At 57.9% G+C, this 18,895-nt stretch overlaps 1 protein-coding gene across 5 annotated transcripts in view; it reads left to right on the top strand.

The window, feature by feature from the left end:
- COL16A1 (collagen type XVI alpha 1 chain) overlaps positions 1–18,895 on the top strand; it is a 51,737-nt gene that overhangs the window by 30,229 nt on the left and 2,613 nt on the right. For 3 of the 5 annotated variants that reach the window (XM_050794323.1, XM_050794282.1, XM_050794303.1), the window contains 23 exons: positions 1,098–1,214; positions 1,300–1,341; positions 1,435–1,521; positions 2,250–2,294; positions 3,260–3,304; positions 5,049–5,102; positions 5,676–5,729; positions 6,266–6,319; positions 7,829–7,873; positions 7,975–8,028; positions 8,292–8,327; positions 8,675–8,737; positions 11,190–11,261; positions 11,458–11,511; positions 12,141–12,185; positions 12,386–12,430; positions 12,727–12,780; positions 13,207–13,260; positions 14,970–15,020; positions 15,355–15,444; positions 16,882–16,917; positions 17,528–17,572; positions 18,512–18,700. In XM_050794323.1, the coding sequence (XP_050650280.1) occupies positions 1,098–1,214; positions 1,300–1,341; positions 1,435–1,521; positions 2,250–2,294; positions 3,260–3,304; positions 5,049–5,102; positions 5,676–5,729; positions 6,266–6,319; positions 7,829–7,873; positions 7,975–8,028; positions 8,292–8,327; positions 8,675–8,737; positions 11,190–11,261; positions 11,458–11,511; positions 12,141–12,185; positions 12,386–12,430; positions 12,727–12,780; positions 13,207–13,260; positions 14,970–15,020; positions 15,355–15,444; positions 16,882–16,917; positions 17,528–17,572; positions 18,512–18,700 (1,431 nt within the window). The remainder of the gene's footprint in view (positions 1–1,097; positions 1,215–1,299; positions 1,342–1,434; positions 1,522–2,249; positions 2,295–3,259; positions 3,305–5,048; positions 5,103–5,675; positions 5,730–6,265; positions 6,320–7,828; positions 7,874–7,974; positions 8,029–8,291; positions 8,328–8,674; positions 8,738–11,189; positions 11,262–11,457; positions 11,512–12,140; positions 12,186–12,385; positions 12,431–12,726; positions 12,781–13,206; positions 13,261–14,969; positions 15,021–15,354; positions 15,445–16,881; positions 16,918–17,527; positions 17,573–18,511; positions 18,701–18,895) is intronic. The other 2 variants (XM_050794292.1, XM_050794312.1) reach the window with 1 other exon arrangement.

Here is an 18,895-nt window from a genome sequence, read left to right as displayed (position 1 = left end):
CATTTCATCTGCTGGCATCTTCATCAGGTGCTCTTCAGAGGATCCCAAATAGAAACTGTGCATAGTGTGGAGAAGGGGTCAGATGGCACCCCGGGGCATGCTGACCCAGCCCCAGCACCACCTGCACCCACAGTCCAGGAAGCCTGGGGAGAGAGTGCTGACTGTGGCCTAGGACAGGCCCACGCCAATCCAGACTCCCACTTTCCTCAGACAAGTCACGCCGCCTGTCTTGAGTGCTGGCTTTCCCATCTCCACACTGCTTATAGATTCCCTGCCTCACTGCACCGTCACGATGGGATGTGATCATGTGCAGGGCTTATTATGTACAGTGCCCAGCGTCATGGGTGCTGAGTAAATGCCAGCCATGATCACTGGGCTTGGTGGTGAGCAGTGAAAGTGAGCAGGGGCTCCTGCCTGGGCGTCTGTGGACGCCACACTGGCCACAGACAGGCTCCAGGCTCCTGAGTCCTCAGAAACTACAGGCTGGTTTTCACTAGTGGGTTTGATTTTTCTGGGAAAAGGACCCACAGCTTCCATCAAACTCTCAGAGGGGTCTGTGACCTAAAGAAGGTTAAACCCCTTCCTGTGGGGAAGACAATTCTGGTGGCGCAATCTGAGCCAGAAGCCTGTGAGCAATCCGAGATCTGTCCCAGGGGCTCCTGGGAAGGGCCTGGCTCCTCCTGCAGCTGTTCCTTTGCTCCCTTGGGCAGAGAAGCTGGCATTCGGAGCCAGCCTTTCCAGCCTCGCTCCTCGTGGCTTGTCCTCGCCGTGGGTGCAGGTTGCAGGAACAGCCGGGACAGATGGTCCCTCTGCGGGCCCCTCGCCTCCGCACCCACACGCCTGTCTGGAAAGTGGCTTTGGCTTAGCTCTACCAGAGCTTCTTCCTGGAGGAAACTCAAAGCCAATTGATGGGAGTGGGTCCCCCGAGGATGGAGCAAAGCTGCCGTAGGGATGTGGCTGGGGAGAGAGGGAGTGTGGGAAGAGGGAAGACTGCGGGGCAGGGAGCCCCGGCTCTGGGTTCTCAGGTGGGCTCCCCAGTTGGCCCATCCTGGCCTTCTCTGACCCAGACCCCACTCCTCTCCCCACTCCCTGATCAGAGTATCTGCGGGGACTGTGTCCAGGGGCAGAGGGCCCACCCAGCATACCTCGTGGAGAAGGGAGAGAAGGGAGACCAGGGCATCCCTGGTGTGCTAGGCCTCGACAACTGCGCCCAGGTAGGGACCGGGCTTGAGGCCGCCCCGTGTGGGAGGGCTCCCTGGCTGCCTCATCAGACAGAGTGCCTCTCATTGTCCCTTGCAGTGCTTTTTGTCGCTGGAGCGCCCAAGAGCCGAGGAGGCCCGGGTGAGTGCCTCGCCTTATCTCCCCTGACCATGCCCCATGCCCCACAGAAAGAGGCCCTGATTGCCCACTGTCACCATCTCCATCCTTTTCCAGGGCGACAACAATGAGGGAGATCCCGGATGCATTGGGAGCCCAGGCCTGCCTGGTCCTCCGGGATTGCCAGGCCAGAGAGGAGAAGAGGTAAGACTAGGGATGAGGCTTCATCCTTAAAGGGGCTGGGGCCCTGTCTGCCTTTGAGACCTTCTGGGGGCCTCTGAGGCCTCACATGACTGATGCCCTTTACCACTCTGGACTCATCTGCTCTCCTGGCACATGGCTCCTCTGGGATACACAGGACCCAGGGTAGGACACATTCTTCCTTCCCAGTGCCCAGCTGTGTCCTCTGCCTGCAACACTCTTTGGGGCTCATTCCTGCACTCCTTCAGCTCTGCCCAAGTGTCTCCTTCTCAGACTTCCCCTGACCACCCTCTTTAAAATTGAACACCACACCAACCCCAGAGCCTCCAGTCCCCTTGGCCTGCATCATACTAATCACCCTCCAGCATCCTGCCTATTTACTTCATTCAGGAACATTCCACAGGTGTCAACTCAACACCACTATGTGCCAGCTCCTATTCTATTTGTTAGTGTCCATGTCTCCCCTAGAATGTAACTGCTTTGAGGCAAGGGTTTTTATTTATTTTGTTTATGCTGTGATCCTAGCCCCTGGACTAATGCCTGGTACATAATAGTTGCTCAATAAATGTTTGTAGGATGATTGAATGAGCCAAATGAAAGATTGTTCTGCTTGGACAACAGCTGCCCTCTGTTGACCTTGGCCCTGGCAAGCTGGGAGGAAAGCTGCTGGAACCCCGGGGGCTCTATGGGGCCTGGGCCTCTTCATCCATTTCCCTTGGCTTCCTTTGCAGGGTCCGCCTGGCATGAGGGGCTCCCCGGGTCCTCCAGGCCCTATTGTAAGTATCTGTGGTGCCCTGGCCTGCTTGAGAGGCTCTCAAAGGGGTCGTTATGCTCAGACACCATCCTGCGACCTTGTCCCCAAAAGGCTGGGCAAGGCAGGAGGAGGGAACTTCCACTGCCCTCCCCGTCCCTCCACAGAACATCTGCAGGAACTGTGCTCTCCTACCACCAAATGCCCTGGAACCACCCTGCTCTGCCCACTGCCTATGATCCTGCTTAGGGGAGGTCCTCAGAGGCACATCTTTGCTTCCCTGTCCCCACCCCCTGCTGCGCTTTCCACAGTGGCCCCAGGCTGCCCTCAGCAGGGGGCCTAGGCTTCAGGCTCCCAGCCTCCCAGCCAGGGAAGCACGCGGCATGCCGGCCAGACCTCTCCATGCCCCTGTGATGCCAGTCCCCACAAGGGCTCGGGGCTTAGATGGAGCTGTCCTCCATTGCTCTGTAGGGCCATCTCTAGGGTAAATCTACAAAAACCAGACCAGGGCATCTATTCTGGAGTCCTCTGTGATGTCGACATGGCAGGAAAATAGAAGTGACTAGGAAAGATTGAAAGAACTGAAAATGCTTTCTTTGGAGAAGAAAATGGCTGGTGGGAGCTGTCTTAGAGCCAGGGAGCCCCCACTCGGGGGACAGTTGGAGGTCGGGTGGCAGGCATGGTGGGCAAGGCTGAAAGAAACGGGCTTCTGCAGCAACCAGGTCTTCAGTTAGACTCCGGAAGACTCAGGAAGCACTCTGACTCTGGAGCGGTTCCGCATCTCTGTCAACGGAGGAGCCCATCTTCCCGGAGCCAAGGGAGGAACAGTTGTCTTTTGAGCCAAGACTTTCAAGGAGTCTCTTTTCCAGTTGCCTTGAAAATACTCCCATGACCTCCTCTCCCCATGACCCCCAAGCCCCAGACTGTGCCCTCCAGGCTGTCCAGGGTTACTGTGCCTACGAGATGTGACCTGCCTGTTTCTCCCACCAGGGCCCCCCAGGTTTTCCTGGTGCTGTTGGCTCCCCCGGATTGCCTGTAAGAACCTAGCGCTGCTCGACCTCCCCTCCCCCCATCAGCCAGGTCTCTGTGGCTTTTGCTTGTCTCCCTCCTGTCGTGCCTTCACCTCCGTCCTCCGTGTTTGTTGTCCCCCTTCAGGCACGGTAGCTAACGACACGGGTTCTCTGAGGTCACAGCAGCTTGGACATCCTCCCAGTCTCTGACTCCTTTTCATTTTCTCCTCTCCCTCCTCTCCTGTGTTCTTTCTCTCCTCTTCTCTCTCTTACCACGTTCTGTCTTCCTTCTCCATTTCTCCCACCATCCTGCAGCACTCCCGCAAGTCCTCCTGAGCTTGTGAACCTCCCTCTTAAGCTGGTGCCTCTAGGGGGCTCCTCCATTCCTGCCTTCTCACTCTGCCTCCTGCTTCTCACCACCTTCGGTGTTGCCTGAAGATTTGCTGAAAGTAGTTCTTGGGACCCTGCCAGGCACCTGGCTCAGAGCCCAGCAGAGATGCCAAAGCTTTAGGGCTTCACATTGCAGGCTGGCACAGGTTTGCTGCCCTGCTGCTTGGCAGGGCTGTCCAGAGGCACCCAGGGATTTAAAGGCAGCCCTTCCTGCACCTTTTCCATCGTCCTAGAGGAAACTCTCAGCTGCCTCCTCTTCCCTTCCTCTTCCTTGGCTCCAGTCCCAGTCTGCTCCAAGGCGGGGCATGTGATACCAGCCAGTTGGGTTTCTGGGTGTCGTGCGGCCCTGCCCCTCTGTGCCCGGCACCTTGGCCGGCTCCTTCTGCCAGGTGTCGTTAATTGCTCTGCCTTCGTCATCGTCACAGGTGTGTTTACATCACCCCCAGCCTCACTGTTGCTCCCTCCTGGGTCACGGAAACTAACCTCCTGTTTGTCAGGTTGCGTGTTCCTGGGTCCTGGCTCCTCTCCTCCCAGGCCTGGTGATGGAGGCTCAGGGAGCAGGGCCCCTCCTCGTCACAGTTCCATCTGTCCCCACCTCCTCATCTGTGGCCGGGCCTTGTCTGTTTCTGCTTGCTTGGGTGAAGGGGCCATCTGTCCGTCTAGCCATCTGTCTTGTGTCGTGGAAAGGTTTGGGCGCCGTCTCTTGAGGGGATGAGGGAGAAGGGGGCACAAAAGATGCCCGTAATGGCGCGGCACCCGCAAAGGCCGGGGTAAGGAATTAGGGGTGGGGGCTGTAGCTCTCGTGGAAAGTGACATGCCCTCTCACCCTACAAAATGACGGACTGCTCTGGAGGCAGCCTTCCTGTGTCTCTCCCCTGCCTCCCTCCAAGAAAGTGATCTTTGGCTTGGGGTGGGGGACTTGGACAGGTAAGTGTTGGGTGTCTGATGATGTGATACACTTTGGTGGCAGCATCCATCTGGGGTACCTCTCCTGATGGTTGCCCCTCAGAATGAGCACACATCTGATCCGTCAGCTTCCTAAAGGTGTACCCCAGTCAGTTACCATGGCAGGGCATACCAGTGACGGGCACCTGAGAGGTACCCTCCCAGAGTCACCCCCACTGGAGGGCATATCTCTACAGTTACCTGTCTTGCAGAGTATCCTCCTGAAAGGCACCCATATGTGGGGGTTCACACCTCTACCACTCATCCTGCTGGAGCACACCCTTACGGGTCACCTTGCTAGGGACACTAGAGAGCCACTTTGGCCTCCACATTTGCCTGGAGTGGGAACAGAAGGCAGTGGGGCAGGGGGAAGGAGTCAGGGGCTGGGTGGGGACAGCCCGCTCCTGCAGTTTCTCATGATTTTTCTCTCCAAGGGCCTTCAAGGAGAGCGAGGCCTCACAGGCCTGACTGGAGACAAGGGGGAGCCGGTAAGAGGAAGCTGGCAGGGGCTGGAAAAGGAGGAAGAGCTGGGGAGGCAGAGCTTGGGCTCCGAGGGGTGGCTGCCGAGTGGAAGCTGGGAGGTGGACTCCTTATGACTCTCTGCCCTTCTGCCAGGATTCCCTCAGTGTGAGGTTTCCACACTCCCCCAGGAGCAAAGGAGGCCGATCTCCATGTGCCCTGACTCCCTGCCAGAAGCATGCATAGCCCCTGTCCTCCAGCAGCGTCCCTGAGGGCTCCCCTCCCGCCCTCCGCCTTCGTCACTCAGCATCCCTGCCCACCCCCTCTTCCCTGGTCCTCACGCCTGCTCTGGGATCCCTGTTCCGGCTCAGCTGTCAGGGTCTGGGCCAGGCTGGGGTTCGCACCCCCAGCCCAGGTCTGTGGTGGAGGTCACGACCAAGGGGACCTGGGGCTTGGGGAGATGGCCCAGTGTGCAGTGCTGGGGCAGGCTGGCACCTGCTAGATGGCAGCCCCAGAGGTTTTAGCTTTGGCTACCCTCTTACCCAGCGAGGGGAGAACAGAAATGTTGGGGGGCTATCCATCATGTCTGCCTTTCTTCGTAGGGTCCTCCAGGGCAACCAGGTTACCCAGGTGCCATGGGCCCCCCAGGACTGCCTGTGAGTAAGGGGACTCTTGCTGGGGAGTGGGTGCTGGATACCGGAGGCTTGGGCTGGTGGTCAGGACAGAGCCAGGCTGGGCAACCCTCGGCGGGCTCCCCATTCACGGGCATTTCAGCCTCTTCCTTTGCCTAAAGTCCATGCAGCCTCCTGTCCCCATTGTAGGCCCCCTTGCAGCGTGGCTTGGTCCCACCACTCTGCTCAGGCCTGACTCTCAGAACACTCTGCCAGGCCCAGACACGGCAAGAACTGAGATCTGCCTCCTGGGGATGGGGGGTTTGGGAGATTGGAGAGACAGCTTAGAGGTGCCACCCCCACAGAAGCTGCTGGGTGGGTGTGTCCTCCTTTTCCAATGGGGGCTTGGGGGGCACGGTGGCTGGTGGGAGGCACGGCAGCTTTGGAGCCCCCAGCAGTCCTCCCAGTGCCATCCCCCCAGAGCCGGTCTGGGTGCCAGCTACAGTCTCCACTCCTCGCATTAGCGCCGTGACGGGCTAATTCTGCGGGGCTAATTCCACTGTCTCTTTGCCACTTGTCAGGGCATCAAGGGGGAACGTGGCTACACCGGGTCAGCGGGAGAGAAAGGAGAGCCGGTGAGTCCCAGCAGCGCGGGGGCGGGTGCAGGGCTGCACGTGGAGCCGCACAGCCTCCGGCTAGAGACTTGGCAGCAGCCTGTGAAGGGGAGGACTGTGACCCCTGCTGCCCCCCCGCCCCCGCCCCCACCCCCGAGCCTGCAGCACAGGCTGGGCCCTGCGGAGGTGGAGGCTGTGAGGAGAATCCCCGCAGGGCTGCCAAGGGGAAGGGGGCCAGGAGGCAGCTGCAGAAGCATTCCTCTGCCTCACGCAAAGGAGGACCTGGGACTGTAGACCCCCAGTGGTCCCCAGGCCCCCCAGAACCACCCTCCAGAGCCAAGGCCTGCCAGGCCCCATGTTGAGCACGGGAGTTGGGCTGTGACCAGAAGAGGACACTGGGGCCCCCAGAGTGACAAAGCTGAGACTCACCCAGGGTCCCGAAGCTAGTGAGTGAGTCAGTGGTGGAACCTGGACTTGAACCCACATCTATCTGGTGACAAACCTCACAAACCTCAGATCTAGGATCAGTCAAACTGGGACTGCAGCCTTACAGAGTCACCAATTTCAGTGAGGCCCCAGTAGAATTCAGCAAACCCCATCAGGCATTTACTCAGTAACAGATATTTCTCAGGGGCCTGCGGGGTGCCGGGCTCCCCTCTGAGGATGTCTCCGTGAACAGAGCAGGCAGTTGCCCTCTTGCCCTGCCATGGGGGAGGCAGCTGCCAGATGAATAAACAAGTGCCTAGGAACGATGAGGGCTGGGACTCCTGGAGGAAGTGGGACGGCGGAAGGGGCTGGAGAGGTGTTTGGGCACCATCGAAGCGGAGGGGCAGGAAGGCCTCTCTGAGCAGGTGGCATTTGAGCTTAGAGCTGACTAGCAGGAGGGAGGGATCCCTGTGGCTGTCTGTACTGGGGAATTCCAGAGGGAGAGGCTGGGCGGGGCACTGCAGGAACAGCTTCCAGCCATCAAATGATTTGGCAAGAGTTCAGGAGACCTAGAACGGGGAGAAGGGGGCATTCTAGGTAGGAGGGAAAGCTGTGCCAAGGGTGCAAAGGCCTGGGGGTGGGAGGGTATAGAGTGTGTCAGAGAACAGCAGTCTGACTGAGCAAGGCGGAAGATGAGAAGGAGAGAGGGAGGAGAAGTGGGAAAGGGTGGCTGGTGCCAGATCACAGGCTGCCTCAAAGACCAACGTTGTTGGGAAGTGTGCGCCCCACTCAGAGGCAGAGGGAGCCGCACAAGGTGTTTGAGCAAGAGAGTGACATAATCAGAGCTGTGTCGGAGGAGAAGAGGGCAGCCATTTGCTGCCTGACTTGGAGTGAACCAGGAGGTGGCAGGACAAGTTAGGAGGCTGGTTCAGCAGCTCAGGCAAGAGCAGGGAAGCCTGAGCAGACCAGGCAGAGGGGGCCTGCCAGCTCAGGGGCCTCCCAGCATGTGCTGCCTCTGTTCTAGGCAGTCCCCTGTCACATCCCCCTACCTCATCCTTCACCTCCCCAGGAGGAGTGACTGATTCTGTTCCTTTGTGTCCTTAGGGCCCCCCAGGATCTGAAGGCCTCCCGGGCCCCCCAGGCCCAGCGGTGAGTGAAGGAGGGCATGGGGAGACGTAGTCCTGATCTTGTCCTGGGATCTGAGGGCAGGAAGATTAGGTTTCGGCTGCATTGTTCTCTGTGGGTGACAGGGTCCCAGAGGAGAGCGAGGACCCCAAGGGAACTCGGGTGAGAAGGGAGACCAGGTGAGTGACGATTGGGACCCGGCTGCAGGGAGGCAGAGAAGGGGCTGGGTCCCTGATGATCACCAGCTCTAGTCTCCCCACCCTACCTGTCCTTGGGCTGTTACCTACCTCATGCCCAGAGCCTTACCTGCCAGCCATGGTGGGCCGAGGGGAGAGCAACGCCCGTGGGTTTGAGGGTGCCCCACCTGTCACTCTTTCCTCCTGGGCAGCCAGGCAGGAGAGAGGGGGTGGCACAGTACACTGTCCCTTGCTTCTCACCCTAGGGATTTCAAGGCCAGCCAGGCTTTCCGGGCCCACCGGTGAGTGAAGAAGACACAAAGCCGGCTCTGTCTGATGTGGTCTCATCGGGAGGGGCAGGCCTGACCAGGCCAGGCTAGGGGAGGATGGTCCTGGGGAGAAGAGGGGAGAGGCAGGGGAGAACGGCCTGGGTGGCCAGGCCTGATTCCAGGAACCAGGACCTGAGAGCCCAGCCTCTTGGGTGGGCCCCAGCCCGGCAGGCCCGGCAGATGTCATGCTCCCGGGTGGTGCTTCTAGGAAGTCGAAATGAATTGCATTAACAACAGTGCATCACACACAGGAAGAAGAAAGAAGGGGAGCTCCCCCTCCAGCCCCACTTTCATTCCTGCCTGCCCCTTTGTTGATACAGGGTCCCCCTGGATTCCCAGGCAAAGTTGGAGCACCTGGCCCACCTGGCCCTCAAGCAGAGAAGGTGAGCAGGACCCCGGGCTGGCCAAAGTCACAGATCTGAGCCATGCAGCTCCCATGCCCTTGTCCCACCCCTAGCATCAGGCTTTCAGGAAATTCCAAGACTGACCCAGTTGCATCAAGGCTGGAAAAAGAGGCCTCCAGGATGGGCCCAGTGACTACTGGAGGCTGACACGGCCTGCAGCGGACCAGTGGGCTCCTCGGGATGTCTGCTTGGCCCAGGATGCCTGCGGCCTCTGTTCAGCCCAGGTCCTTGTCTGCTGGGATGGGGGGGAAGGCAGGGAGGTAGGTGGGGAGGAGGCGGCGGTCTGATGGAGGACTAGAATGCGACAGGCAGCCCAGGCCACCTTCGTCTCCTGGGCGGGAGGACGAGCAAGGAGCTGAGAGAAGGGGAAGCACGTCCTGAAGGAGGACACCAACGTGGAAGGGGAATGGGCTCCTCCTGGGTAGCCATGCTCCAGTTGTCCCCAAGGGCCCAGAGAGGGCAGGGGTGGCCTGTGTCCTGCCTGGTGGCAAGGGTTGGGGGAGCAGCAGTTGGGGGAGCTCCTATGCTGGCTGCTCTTGACTTTGGCTTGATAAATGCTGGAGACATGGCTCTGCCTTGGTTTGGGGCTGACATCCCTGTCTCGGCCCAACCTCTGGGCTCCCTAGATGTGCTGAGTGGGTGGTATAAGAAGCCCCAAGATTGACTTCTGAGCTGGGGGTCGGGGGCATCTGGGTCCAGAGGGACAGGTAGGAGCCTACAGCCTTGTGGAGAGCCTCTTTCCCCTGAGAGCACACACATGAACGTCTCACTGTGCAGGTGAGGAAACTGATGCCCATAAGGCTTGGGGCAGCCCAGAGGCACACAGTGGTGTTAGCAGCAGAGCTGAGACTTCCTTCCCAGCTCCAGGAGGACCTGGGACCCTCACTACCTCCCCAGAGCCCACGCTGATCAGCCATGGTTGGGACAGTGGTGGTTGCTAGCTCTCTTCACTTGCCTTCCCTGCAGAGGACCTGAGTGGCAGCCCCTGCTCTCCTTAGGCTGGTCATTGCAGAGAATCCCAAACCTCTGGCCAGTGGTTCTTCATCCCAACTCCCAGTGGGGGCCAACATTGGTTGGGGCTGTGCTGACCCCTCCTGGTGGCTGGTGGCATTGCAATGCCCCCCCAAGTTCTTTTTCCCCTTTGCTGAGTCTCTCTAGTGGGATCCCTTCCCTTGACCACCCTACAGCCACTGATCCAGGGCAGCCACCCTCTCCACACTGGGAGAATGCAGCAGCCTCCCCTGCTATGCTGCTTGCCTCCCCCTGCCTTTTCTAGTAAACTCCAATCCATGCATCAGTTCTCATCACTCTTCTGCTTTGAACCTTCAGTGGCTCCCCAGTGCCTGTAGCAGGGGTTTTTAGACTTTATTTTGTAGTCCCAGAGCCTTTTTATCACATAAAAGCAAATGTAAAAACCTCAATCTACAAAACAAACACAAGTGGAGTTCCCTGGCTGAGACAACGGTGGGGGTCCTGGAGTCCCCCTCTTCAGTCCCCACTTCATGCCCCCAGCTTCGAGACTCCCACAGGAGCCCCAGCGCTCTGAGAAGTACAGCTTAAAAACCACTGACTGTTCAATAAAGTTTAGCACAGCGTTCAGGGCCCCCACTCATTAAGGTGACTCTTCCAGCCTCTTCTGCCTGCTGGCCCGTCCCACAGGCTCCCCCAGACACCCTGGCCAGGCCAGGCATGTGACCACTTGCAAATCTTTATCCTTCTCTTAGGTTCCCTTTGGCATGTGCTTTTCTCTTCCACCTGCCCAATCCCAGAGTCTAGCATCTGGTGACACTTCTGTGACACTTTCCCTGATCCCCAGCCAGAGGGAACTGCTCCCCATTCTGGGCTCCCTCAGCTCCTTTCCACACAGAACACATGGACTGTTGTATTGCCCCTGGTTGTGTTGGGCCCGTGACCCTCACTGGATTGTGAGCTCCTTGAGGACAGGGGCACCCACTTTTTCATCTTGGGGAATCAGAGCCCACATGGCACTGGGTGCGCTGTTGAGGCCTTTGTGCAGCCCCGGCCCATGTCTATTGGGGTGGGCGGAAAGGCAGGGAGGTAGGTGGGGAGGAGGCAGAGGGTCTGATGGAGGAGTAGAATGCAACAGGCAGCATTCGCAGTGGATTGAAGCTGTGCTTTCAGTTCAGCACATGCTACTGAGCCCCTGCCATGCCAGCCCCTGGGTCAGCACTGGAGAAGATGCCCTGTCCCTTCCTCATGGGGCAGCAAGGAAAGGGGATGCTTTGCAGATGAAGACAGATCCTCCTGGGGAGGCAATGAGTGGCACATATGCAGTTAGACAGGGACAGACTGGGCCCAGAAGCCAGCTGTCCTGATTCCAGCAGTCACCAGGACCCTTGACCCAGGGCCTGGTCTCCACAGGGAGGGCAAAGCCCTGATGACTTTATTGGTGGGGGGGGATGGTTTCCAGGGCAGTGAAGGGATTCGAGGCCCATCAGGCATGCCTGGTTCCCCTGGGCCACCGGGACCTCCTGGGATTCAGGTGAGTGTGTGCCCTTTTAGCGTGGCAGGTGTGTGGGGTGTGTGCACATGTGTGTGGTGCACGTGTGTGGTGCACGTGTGTGTGTGCTGGGATGGGAGTCAGGGGAGGGGTGGAGAGAACTGAGGGGCTGGGCCAGGTCTCCCACCTCCTAGGGCTCCCGCACCAGCATGCAGAAATGCCTCTTTCCTGTTTCCAGGGCCCCGCCGGTCTGGATGGTCTGGATGGGAAGGACGGCAAGCCTGGCTTGAGGGTGAGATGATGGGCCGGGAGGGCAAGCATCCCTTCCCCTCCTTTTTGCCAAGGGAGCCAAAGTCAAGGTAACCTTGATGGAAAGAACCAACGTATCCCTGTCTTTGTCAGGAGGCACCCATGCCCTCCCTTGGTCTGTCTTTCTCTGCACTCCAGCTCCCCGATGGCATCACAGCCCCTTGGCTTCCCAGTTCTCCTAGTGGCCTTAAGCAGGTTAGGCGAGCTAGGTCTCACCAAAGGCAGATGGTGAAGGCACTATGTATGCAGAAACTCAGACAGCCGAGGAAACTAGGCTGGGCTTCAGGAAGAATCAGGGTGTGGACATGGAAGGACTTGAGCAAGCCCTGGCTCCTTGGGTTTTGCTGGGGAATCTGAAAGGGCTGGGGCCATGGGACAGGGTAGAATATCAAAGTCAGCCCCCTTATATATCCCAAAGAAGGAAAGCTAAGGCCCGGAGAGGGGCTGGAAGTCACTGAGGATCCACAGCCAGTCAGAGGCTGAGCCAGGTTTGGATTCTTCCCTCCATCCTGGGATAGCTGAGGAGGGCTTGAGAGAGGGGAGGACAGTGGTATGAGTTGGATACAAGCTGAGCAAAATTCTTGTCTCAATCCTCCTCGTCTCTTTTCCTAGGGGGACCCTGGTCCTGCTGGCCCCCCTGGACTCATGGGACCACCGGTAAGTTGAGCTGGAGGAAGGAGTTGGAAGCTGCGAAGTTGCAGCTTCTGTCTGGGTGGCTGCAACAGCTCAAATCCAGATCTTCCATGGACCGTGTTATGACTTTGGATTGGTTTGAATGGTTTGAACTGAGGAAGGAGGAGTGGGAAGAGGCCCCAGCTGACATGAGGGACAGGAGAACTCCCTGCCTTTTCTTTCAGGGCTTCAAGGGGAAAACAGGACATCCTGGCCTCCCAGGACCTAAGGTAAGGGCTGGTGACCTCTGCCAAGCAGGTTGTGTCTGCTTTCCTGAAGGCCTGCCCCCAGGCGGACATGGCAGCCTATCCTGGGCAGAGAGGCCATCCCAGCATCAGAGCCTCTGGGGCCACCGGTGCCTGGCAGCAGACTGGGTCAGGGTTTCTCTGTCTACCAGCTGGAGGGCATCAGAGGGCCTCTGGCCAAAGCTGGGGCAGGTGGCAGGGCCCCTCTGATGTGAGGTTGACTTGGGGTAGGGACGTCAAGTGAAGGTCTGGTGAGCTCCAGCTGTTCCTCTCTCTTCTAGGGTGACTGTGGCAAACCAGGTCCCCCTGGCAGCACTGGCCGGCCTGGCGCAGAGGTGAGGACCAGGGATCCACACGGCTGCCTTCAGTTTGCCTTTGGACTCTGAGGAGTCTGGGATGTAGCTGCTTCTTCCTGCTCACTGGCAAATTGGCTGCTTTCCGTCCTCAGCCTCCTGGGAGGGGTGTCACCCAACACTGCATGTCTTGAACTTTCTCTCTCCTCTTAAGGATTGTAACTGGTTCTGCTCCCTGGAGGTTGCTGGGTCGCCAACCTAAAAAGGCAGGGCCTGGCCTGCTCAGGCTGAGGGTCCGCCTTCTCTACCTAACTCTCTGGGAGACTTGGGTCTGGAGGCTGGGAATTGGCCGGCTCCTTTGGCCATTGGCATTACCACCTATTCTGCCTAGCCCCCTCCCACCCGACAGCCACATGGTGCAAGCCAGTCAGTTTCAGTGTCATTTTTTCCTTTTTCTGGCTCCTGCAGGGTGAACCTGGTGCCATGGGACCCCAGGGAAGACCTGGTCCCCCCGGCCACGTTGTGAGTTGAACCACTTTTGTCTCTGTCTCCATAAGAATTAGCATTTTGGCGGGGTGGGTGGTGGCGCGTAGGCTGTCATGACCTGAGAGAACTTGCCATAGGGGCTGCCCCAGCCACGGGAGCTAGACGGGGCAGTGGGGCCACTCTTTCTGTGGTTTCCAGGCTTTTTGTTATTTTCTTATTTTCTGGGCACATTCAAGTTCACTTATCAGATGAAGGTCATTCAGTCAACAAATAATCGTGGAGCCCCTGCGCCATGCCAGGCTCGGGGGGAGCCCCTGCGCCATGCCAGGCTCGGGGGGAGCCCCTGCGCCATGCCAGGCTCGGGGGGAGCCCCTGCGCCATGCCAGGCTCGGGGGACTTGCTGATGAGCTGGATTGGGGCTGGGGAGACAGAGTGACAGAAACAGAGGAACCAGGGGTCACTTCTGCGTTTGGCTTGGGCAACTGGGTAAATAGGTGGTGTGTTTCCCAAGATGAGGTGACTTGGAGAGGACATTTATCAAGCAATAATGAATTTCCTGTCTACTTGACTCATCACTAACATAGACGACTGCCAGGCAGTGCCTTTGATCAGTGTGACGGCACTGAGCTGATGGGACTCCAGAGAAAAGCGAAGATACTGGCATTTTGTTGCAGCCCTGTTGTGGCTGGCTGCATAATAATTTCCAGGAGGCTCTTGGAAATGTTAAAAATAGTTCACGACCAAAAAAAAAAAAAGAACTCTCAGGCCCCCATCACTATTTTTATGCATCTCAAGGGGTCCAGAGGCCCTGGATTGGGAACGCCATATTGAGCCTGGTTCCCCCTCACATTGCAGATGACGGGGGGAGGCGCGCTCAGAAGCGTGGCCCCGTTGGAGACTCAGTGGGGCTGGGGCCAAGGGGGTGCAGAGTTCTGCCTCTCACTTCTGTCCGTCTGGCCCCGTCGTCTTGCAGTGTGGCAGTCTCCATGCTGGACACTTCCACCCCAGGAGACTGGAGATGAATAGAACACAGGCTATGGCCTCTGGAACGTGCCACCTGGGCGTGTGAAGGGAAGCGCTCTGAGAGAGACCCAAGTGCCCGGGGGGTTCAGAGAAGTTGTCACTCTGACCAGGGAGGTGACCTTTTACACTGCAGAGGCATGGATGTAGGCATCAGAGCTAGAGGAGGGCATTTTAGACGCCGCCCTAGTGCAGCAGCCGGGTCTGTCTGGGTATTGGAGTCCTGTGCACCCCAGTGTTGGCCAGCGAGCGTTGGCTCCTTGTCACTGTGGATGGCGGGGTCAGTGCCAAGCCCTGCCCCTCCCCCCCTGCTACACAGACCCCCAGCTCCTGGTCTTCCCTTCTCCATAGACCAGCAGGAAGTGGGCTGCCTTTAGGGAAGCAGGGATCTCAGTAGCCACCTAGGCCATGGAGTAACTCCCCCAGGCCTTTCTCCTCTGCACTTGGCCTCTGGCCATGGCTTTCAGATCATCTCCCTCAGCACAGCCCCAGATGCTCCACCCAGCCTGCGTTGGAGGGAGGGTCCTGTGTGCCCAGGACCCCCAGGCCTCAGCTCTGGGCGCAAATCTTGTCAGAAGCTCAAGTGCAAGACCAGAGCGAAGGAAGGTTTCCAGAGGAAATGGAGGCGCTGCAGTTTAGAGCTGGCTCCTGCTGTCAGGCCCTGTGCCTCCCAGGGTTCTTACTGTTAGAACCTGTTTCTATTCCACTGACTCATCTCTCTTTAGGGGCCACCAGGGCCTCCAGGCCAGCCAGGACCCGCTGGGATCTCTGCAGTGGTGAGTGGCACACTCCGCTCCTTCCTCCCTCCCAGGAGTTTTGCCCTGCTTGGCTGTGGCGCCATTCAGAGCAAGTGTGGGGATGCAGAACACTTTGTCTCATCCCCTACTTCCCTGGCGTCAGCCCCTCCGGCCTCCAAAGATCTCGCCTTCCAGGATGTGGTAGAGGGCTTTGGAGAGGGCTGGAGGTCATCTCAGAGTCCTGCTGCAAGTTCAGGCAGTGCCACCTCTCCCTGTAGTCCCTGGCACAGGATGGGGTGTCTGTCTCTGTCTACATGGGGGTCCATTTTGCCTGCTTCCCTCCCCTCTCACTGTCCCCCTTCCTATTCTCTAGGGTCTAAAAGGAGACCGAGGAGCCACCGGAGAAAGGGGCCTTGCAGGCCTCCCAGGCCAGCCCGGCCCCCCTGGACACCCTGGCCCCCCGGTAAGATCCCACATCCCACAGCATAGCCCAGGGGGAAAGAGTCAGTTGGCTTAAGGCCCGTTGAGCACAGCACAATATATCTGGGGTCTCCAAGGAAAGAGAGGCTGTCAGCATGGCAAGATGGCAGCGTGGTGCTCAGGCCTGAGGATCATGCTGAGTTTGGAAGAACAGGCCCTGCAAGGCAGTGCTGTGCCAGGCTGCACACGAGGTCACTGCCTGTGACGGTGCCACAGCATCAACCTTCTGCAGACCCCTCGGCTATGTGTCCCTGTTCTGCCCCTGCCCCTTCCCCGGGGCAGCTTGTCGGTAACCACAGAAAATCTTGCTAAATGTCAGGAAGCAGAAATGCAGTGCTGTTACTGTAACTTCCCGAGGTCCTCGGAAACCAGGACTTGGTCTCAGCTCACGTTTAACACTAAGAGCGCTGATATATCGGTCATCGATGTGTGCCGAATGGTGGACTAAGTGCTTGCTGTGCATTTTGTCTTAATCTGTGCTGCAGCCCCGTTTAGTGGATCTGATTGTCCCCGTTTTACAGATGAGGAAACGGGGGCTCTGCAAGGTTTCCTTAGAGGCAGGTTGCTCGGAGTCACATAGCTAGTGAGTGGAAGAGCTCTGACTTGACCCCAGCCTGCCTGACTCCAGAACTTGGTCCTTAGCCACTCTGAAAATCTACCTCTCTTAAAAGTTCCAGACAGGTGAACCCCATCAGGTGCAACTGATTGCCAGGGTCAGGGATGAAAAGTCTCCTGGGAGAGCAGAGGCAGGGACCCAGGTCTCCTGGGACCCATCAGGATGCGTTCCGTCAACACAGACTTTTTCTGGGGGGCAGCAGCAGTGACCGTGCGGCTGGTGGCCTGGGCTGGGGTGTCTGACTCTAGTTAGCCCATCTGCCAGGAGGGCCCAGTCTCACCACACCTATTCGCCCTGATTCGTGCCAAGGACCCTGCCTCCCTTTTTGCAGGCTCAGGAGCCTCCATGGCCCCTGGATGAATCTCCCACTTACCTAGCAATCAGAGTCCTCTTCCCCAGCAGCCATCAGAAGGGGGCTGGCCAAAGGAGGCAGCCTTGCTGGTCTCGGGGAGGGGGCCGGCTCAGGCTGCTCATGTGTTCATTCAGCAAACGTTTAACATAGACTCAGAGCCAGGGAGTGTGTAAGGTGCCAGGATCCAAGCACACAGCAAGGCAGGCACGGTCTGTTCTTCCCTTGTAAAGCTCTTGTAGATGGGGGCTGGGAGCTGTTGAGGCTCTGGGATCAGGCTGGAGTAGGGGGTGGGGGTCTGAGTTTCCATGGCCCAGAGTGTCAGAGGGTGAGGGCTGGAGGATCGTGGCCTCTGGGTGGAACAGGGGGCTGGGCATGCCCTGTGTACACGGCGAGGCATCTGACACCAAACTGGGATGGAGCTCATCACGTCTCCATTGCTGTCTACTCCCCAGGGTGAACCTGGTACGGATGGTGCAGCTGGCAAAGAGGTACGGTTGTACTGGTCTTCTCTGTTTCCTTGGGGATGCTTCTCCCTCCTCACCTTGCCCTGACTCCTCTTCATTTATTCAGTAAACATTCCGTCTATGTACGGACTATCTCTGGACAGATATACAGGAAATTGTTAACCCTTGTTGTCCTGGGGAGAGGAATTAGAGACTTGAGGCCAAGGATGGGAGTGAGATTTGTTTTACCATTTTTTAAAACTCTGTATCTGGTCAAAAAGAAAACAACAACAACAACAATAATAATGATAATAATAAATTCCAAACAAACATCTCCTGGGCACCAGGTCTTTCCAGGCCCCCCAGTATGCCACAGACTGGCCCTCTCATTCTGACTTCTTCTCGACTCTCTTCATCTGTGATGGGGGCCCAACCAACACGCTTCAACAAGGCCATGCTCCAGAAGACATTACTCTCCCTTCCAGCTGTCAGCCCCTCTGCGGGCAGGGAGGCTGCAGTCCTTGCTCACACAGAGCCTGGTTGGACACACTTGGGGGCCTCGGGCTGTGGAAAGGGCCTCTTCACCGCTCCTCCCTCCCCAGGGAGCCTCAGAGATGCTGCCCGGACTTCAGCTCTGACTTTTGCTTTCCTCTAGGGACCCCCTGGAAAGCAGGGACTCTATGGACCTCCTGGTCCCAAGGTGAGTGGGCACTGGCTGGGTTTGAGAGGAGAAGCTCATGAGTGGCTGTAGCCCAGCTCCAAGTTATGACTTTAGCCACAGAGAGGAGACACAGGAAGGCCACTGGGCAAGGTAAAAAATTGCAGAACTTGGAGCAGCATAATGTCTGAAAATTTCTCCTATGGGGTCATTACCCGGCCCCCCGGGTAGGTTTTTATTGGTTGTGAGGAAGGAAATCTCCAATTCATTTATACAGTGATTGACTGATTCATTCATTCATTGCTTCCATTTCCCGAGTACCCCCTTGCTCCTGCTCACATTCCAGGCTCTTGTCCTGGCCTCAGGTAAACAGAGGTCCCTGAACAATAGGTGCTCACAATAGACCAGTCACACTTACACTAGGGATTGACAAGTTTTCCAGAAGATGATGAGACATAGTGCTGTGGGATGAGAGGGAGGAGCACCTAACCCAGCCTGGGGAGTCGGAGAGGCTATGGAGAGAACGGGAACGGGAGCTTCAGCTCTGGAGGGGTGCGCTGGGTAGAGAGAGAGGAGGAGAAAGGGATTTCCGGCCAGGAGGACCACAGCAACACGGCAGAAGCAGAGAATTATCACCAGTGAGGTCTGGCGGGAGGTGGAGGGTGGGGAGAGGAGGCTGAGGAAGGAAAGATCAGGACCACATCATGAATGGCCTTGCATGCCCAGCCAACGAATGAGTGCTTTATCCTGAGGACATTTGGGAGCCATCAGAATTTCTAAGCAGAGAGTAAAGGGAGTAATGCCAGGAGAACTCTTCTAGAAGGACCACTCTGGGGCAGTGAGGCGGAGTGACCTGTCAGGATGCTGTGGCCACAGTCTAGAGGGAGACACTGGGGGCCTGGTGGGAGGATGGAGAGAAAAGGGCAGATTGGTGAGACATCATGATGTAAATTTGACAGCACTAAGTATCTGTCTTTGTAGGGTGATCCGGGAGCCGCAGGACAGAAGGGCCAGGCAGGAGAGAAGGGGAGAGCCGGCATGCCTGGTGGGCCTGGCAAGAGTGGTTCCATGGGGCCTGTTGGGCCACCAGGCCCTGCAGGAGAGAGAGGCCACCCTGGAGCTCCAGGGCCTTCAGGGAGCCCTGGCTTGCCTGGTGTGCCTGGCTCCATGGTAAGGGGGAAGGCTGGCGGCTGTGGGCACTGTCCCATAGAGCAGGCATGTGGGGTGGAGCACAGATCATCTTCCAAGCTCCTGCTGACATTCTGTGGGAAAGAGCATGGCTCCCACAGAGGGCGGCTCTTAACTGTGTGCGGAAGGGTGGGGAAGACAGGACCCTCACCCCAGAAAAATGCACCTAAGCACAAA

Source organism: Macaca thibetana, chromosome 1 (assembly GCF_024542745.1).
Source record: "Macaca thibetana thibetana isolate TM-01 chromosome 1, ASM2454274v1, whole genome shotgun sequence".
Taxonomy (NCBI): domain Eukaryota; kingdom Metazoa; phylum Chordata; class Mammalia; order Primates; family Cercopithecidae; genus Macaca; species Macaca thibetana.
This window is presented reverse-complemented; position numbering and strand designations above follow the sequence as displayed.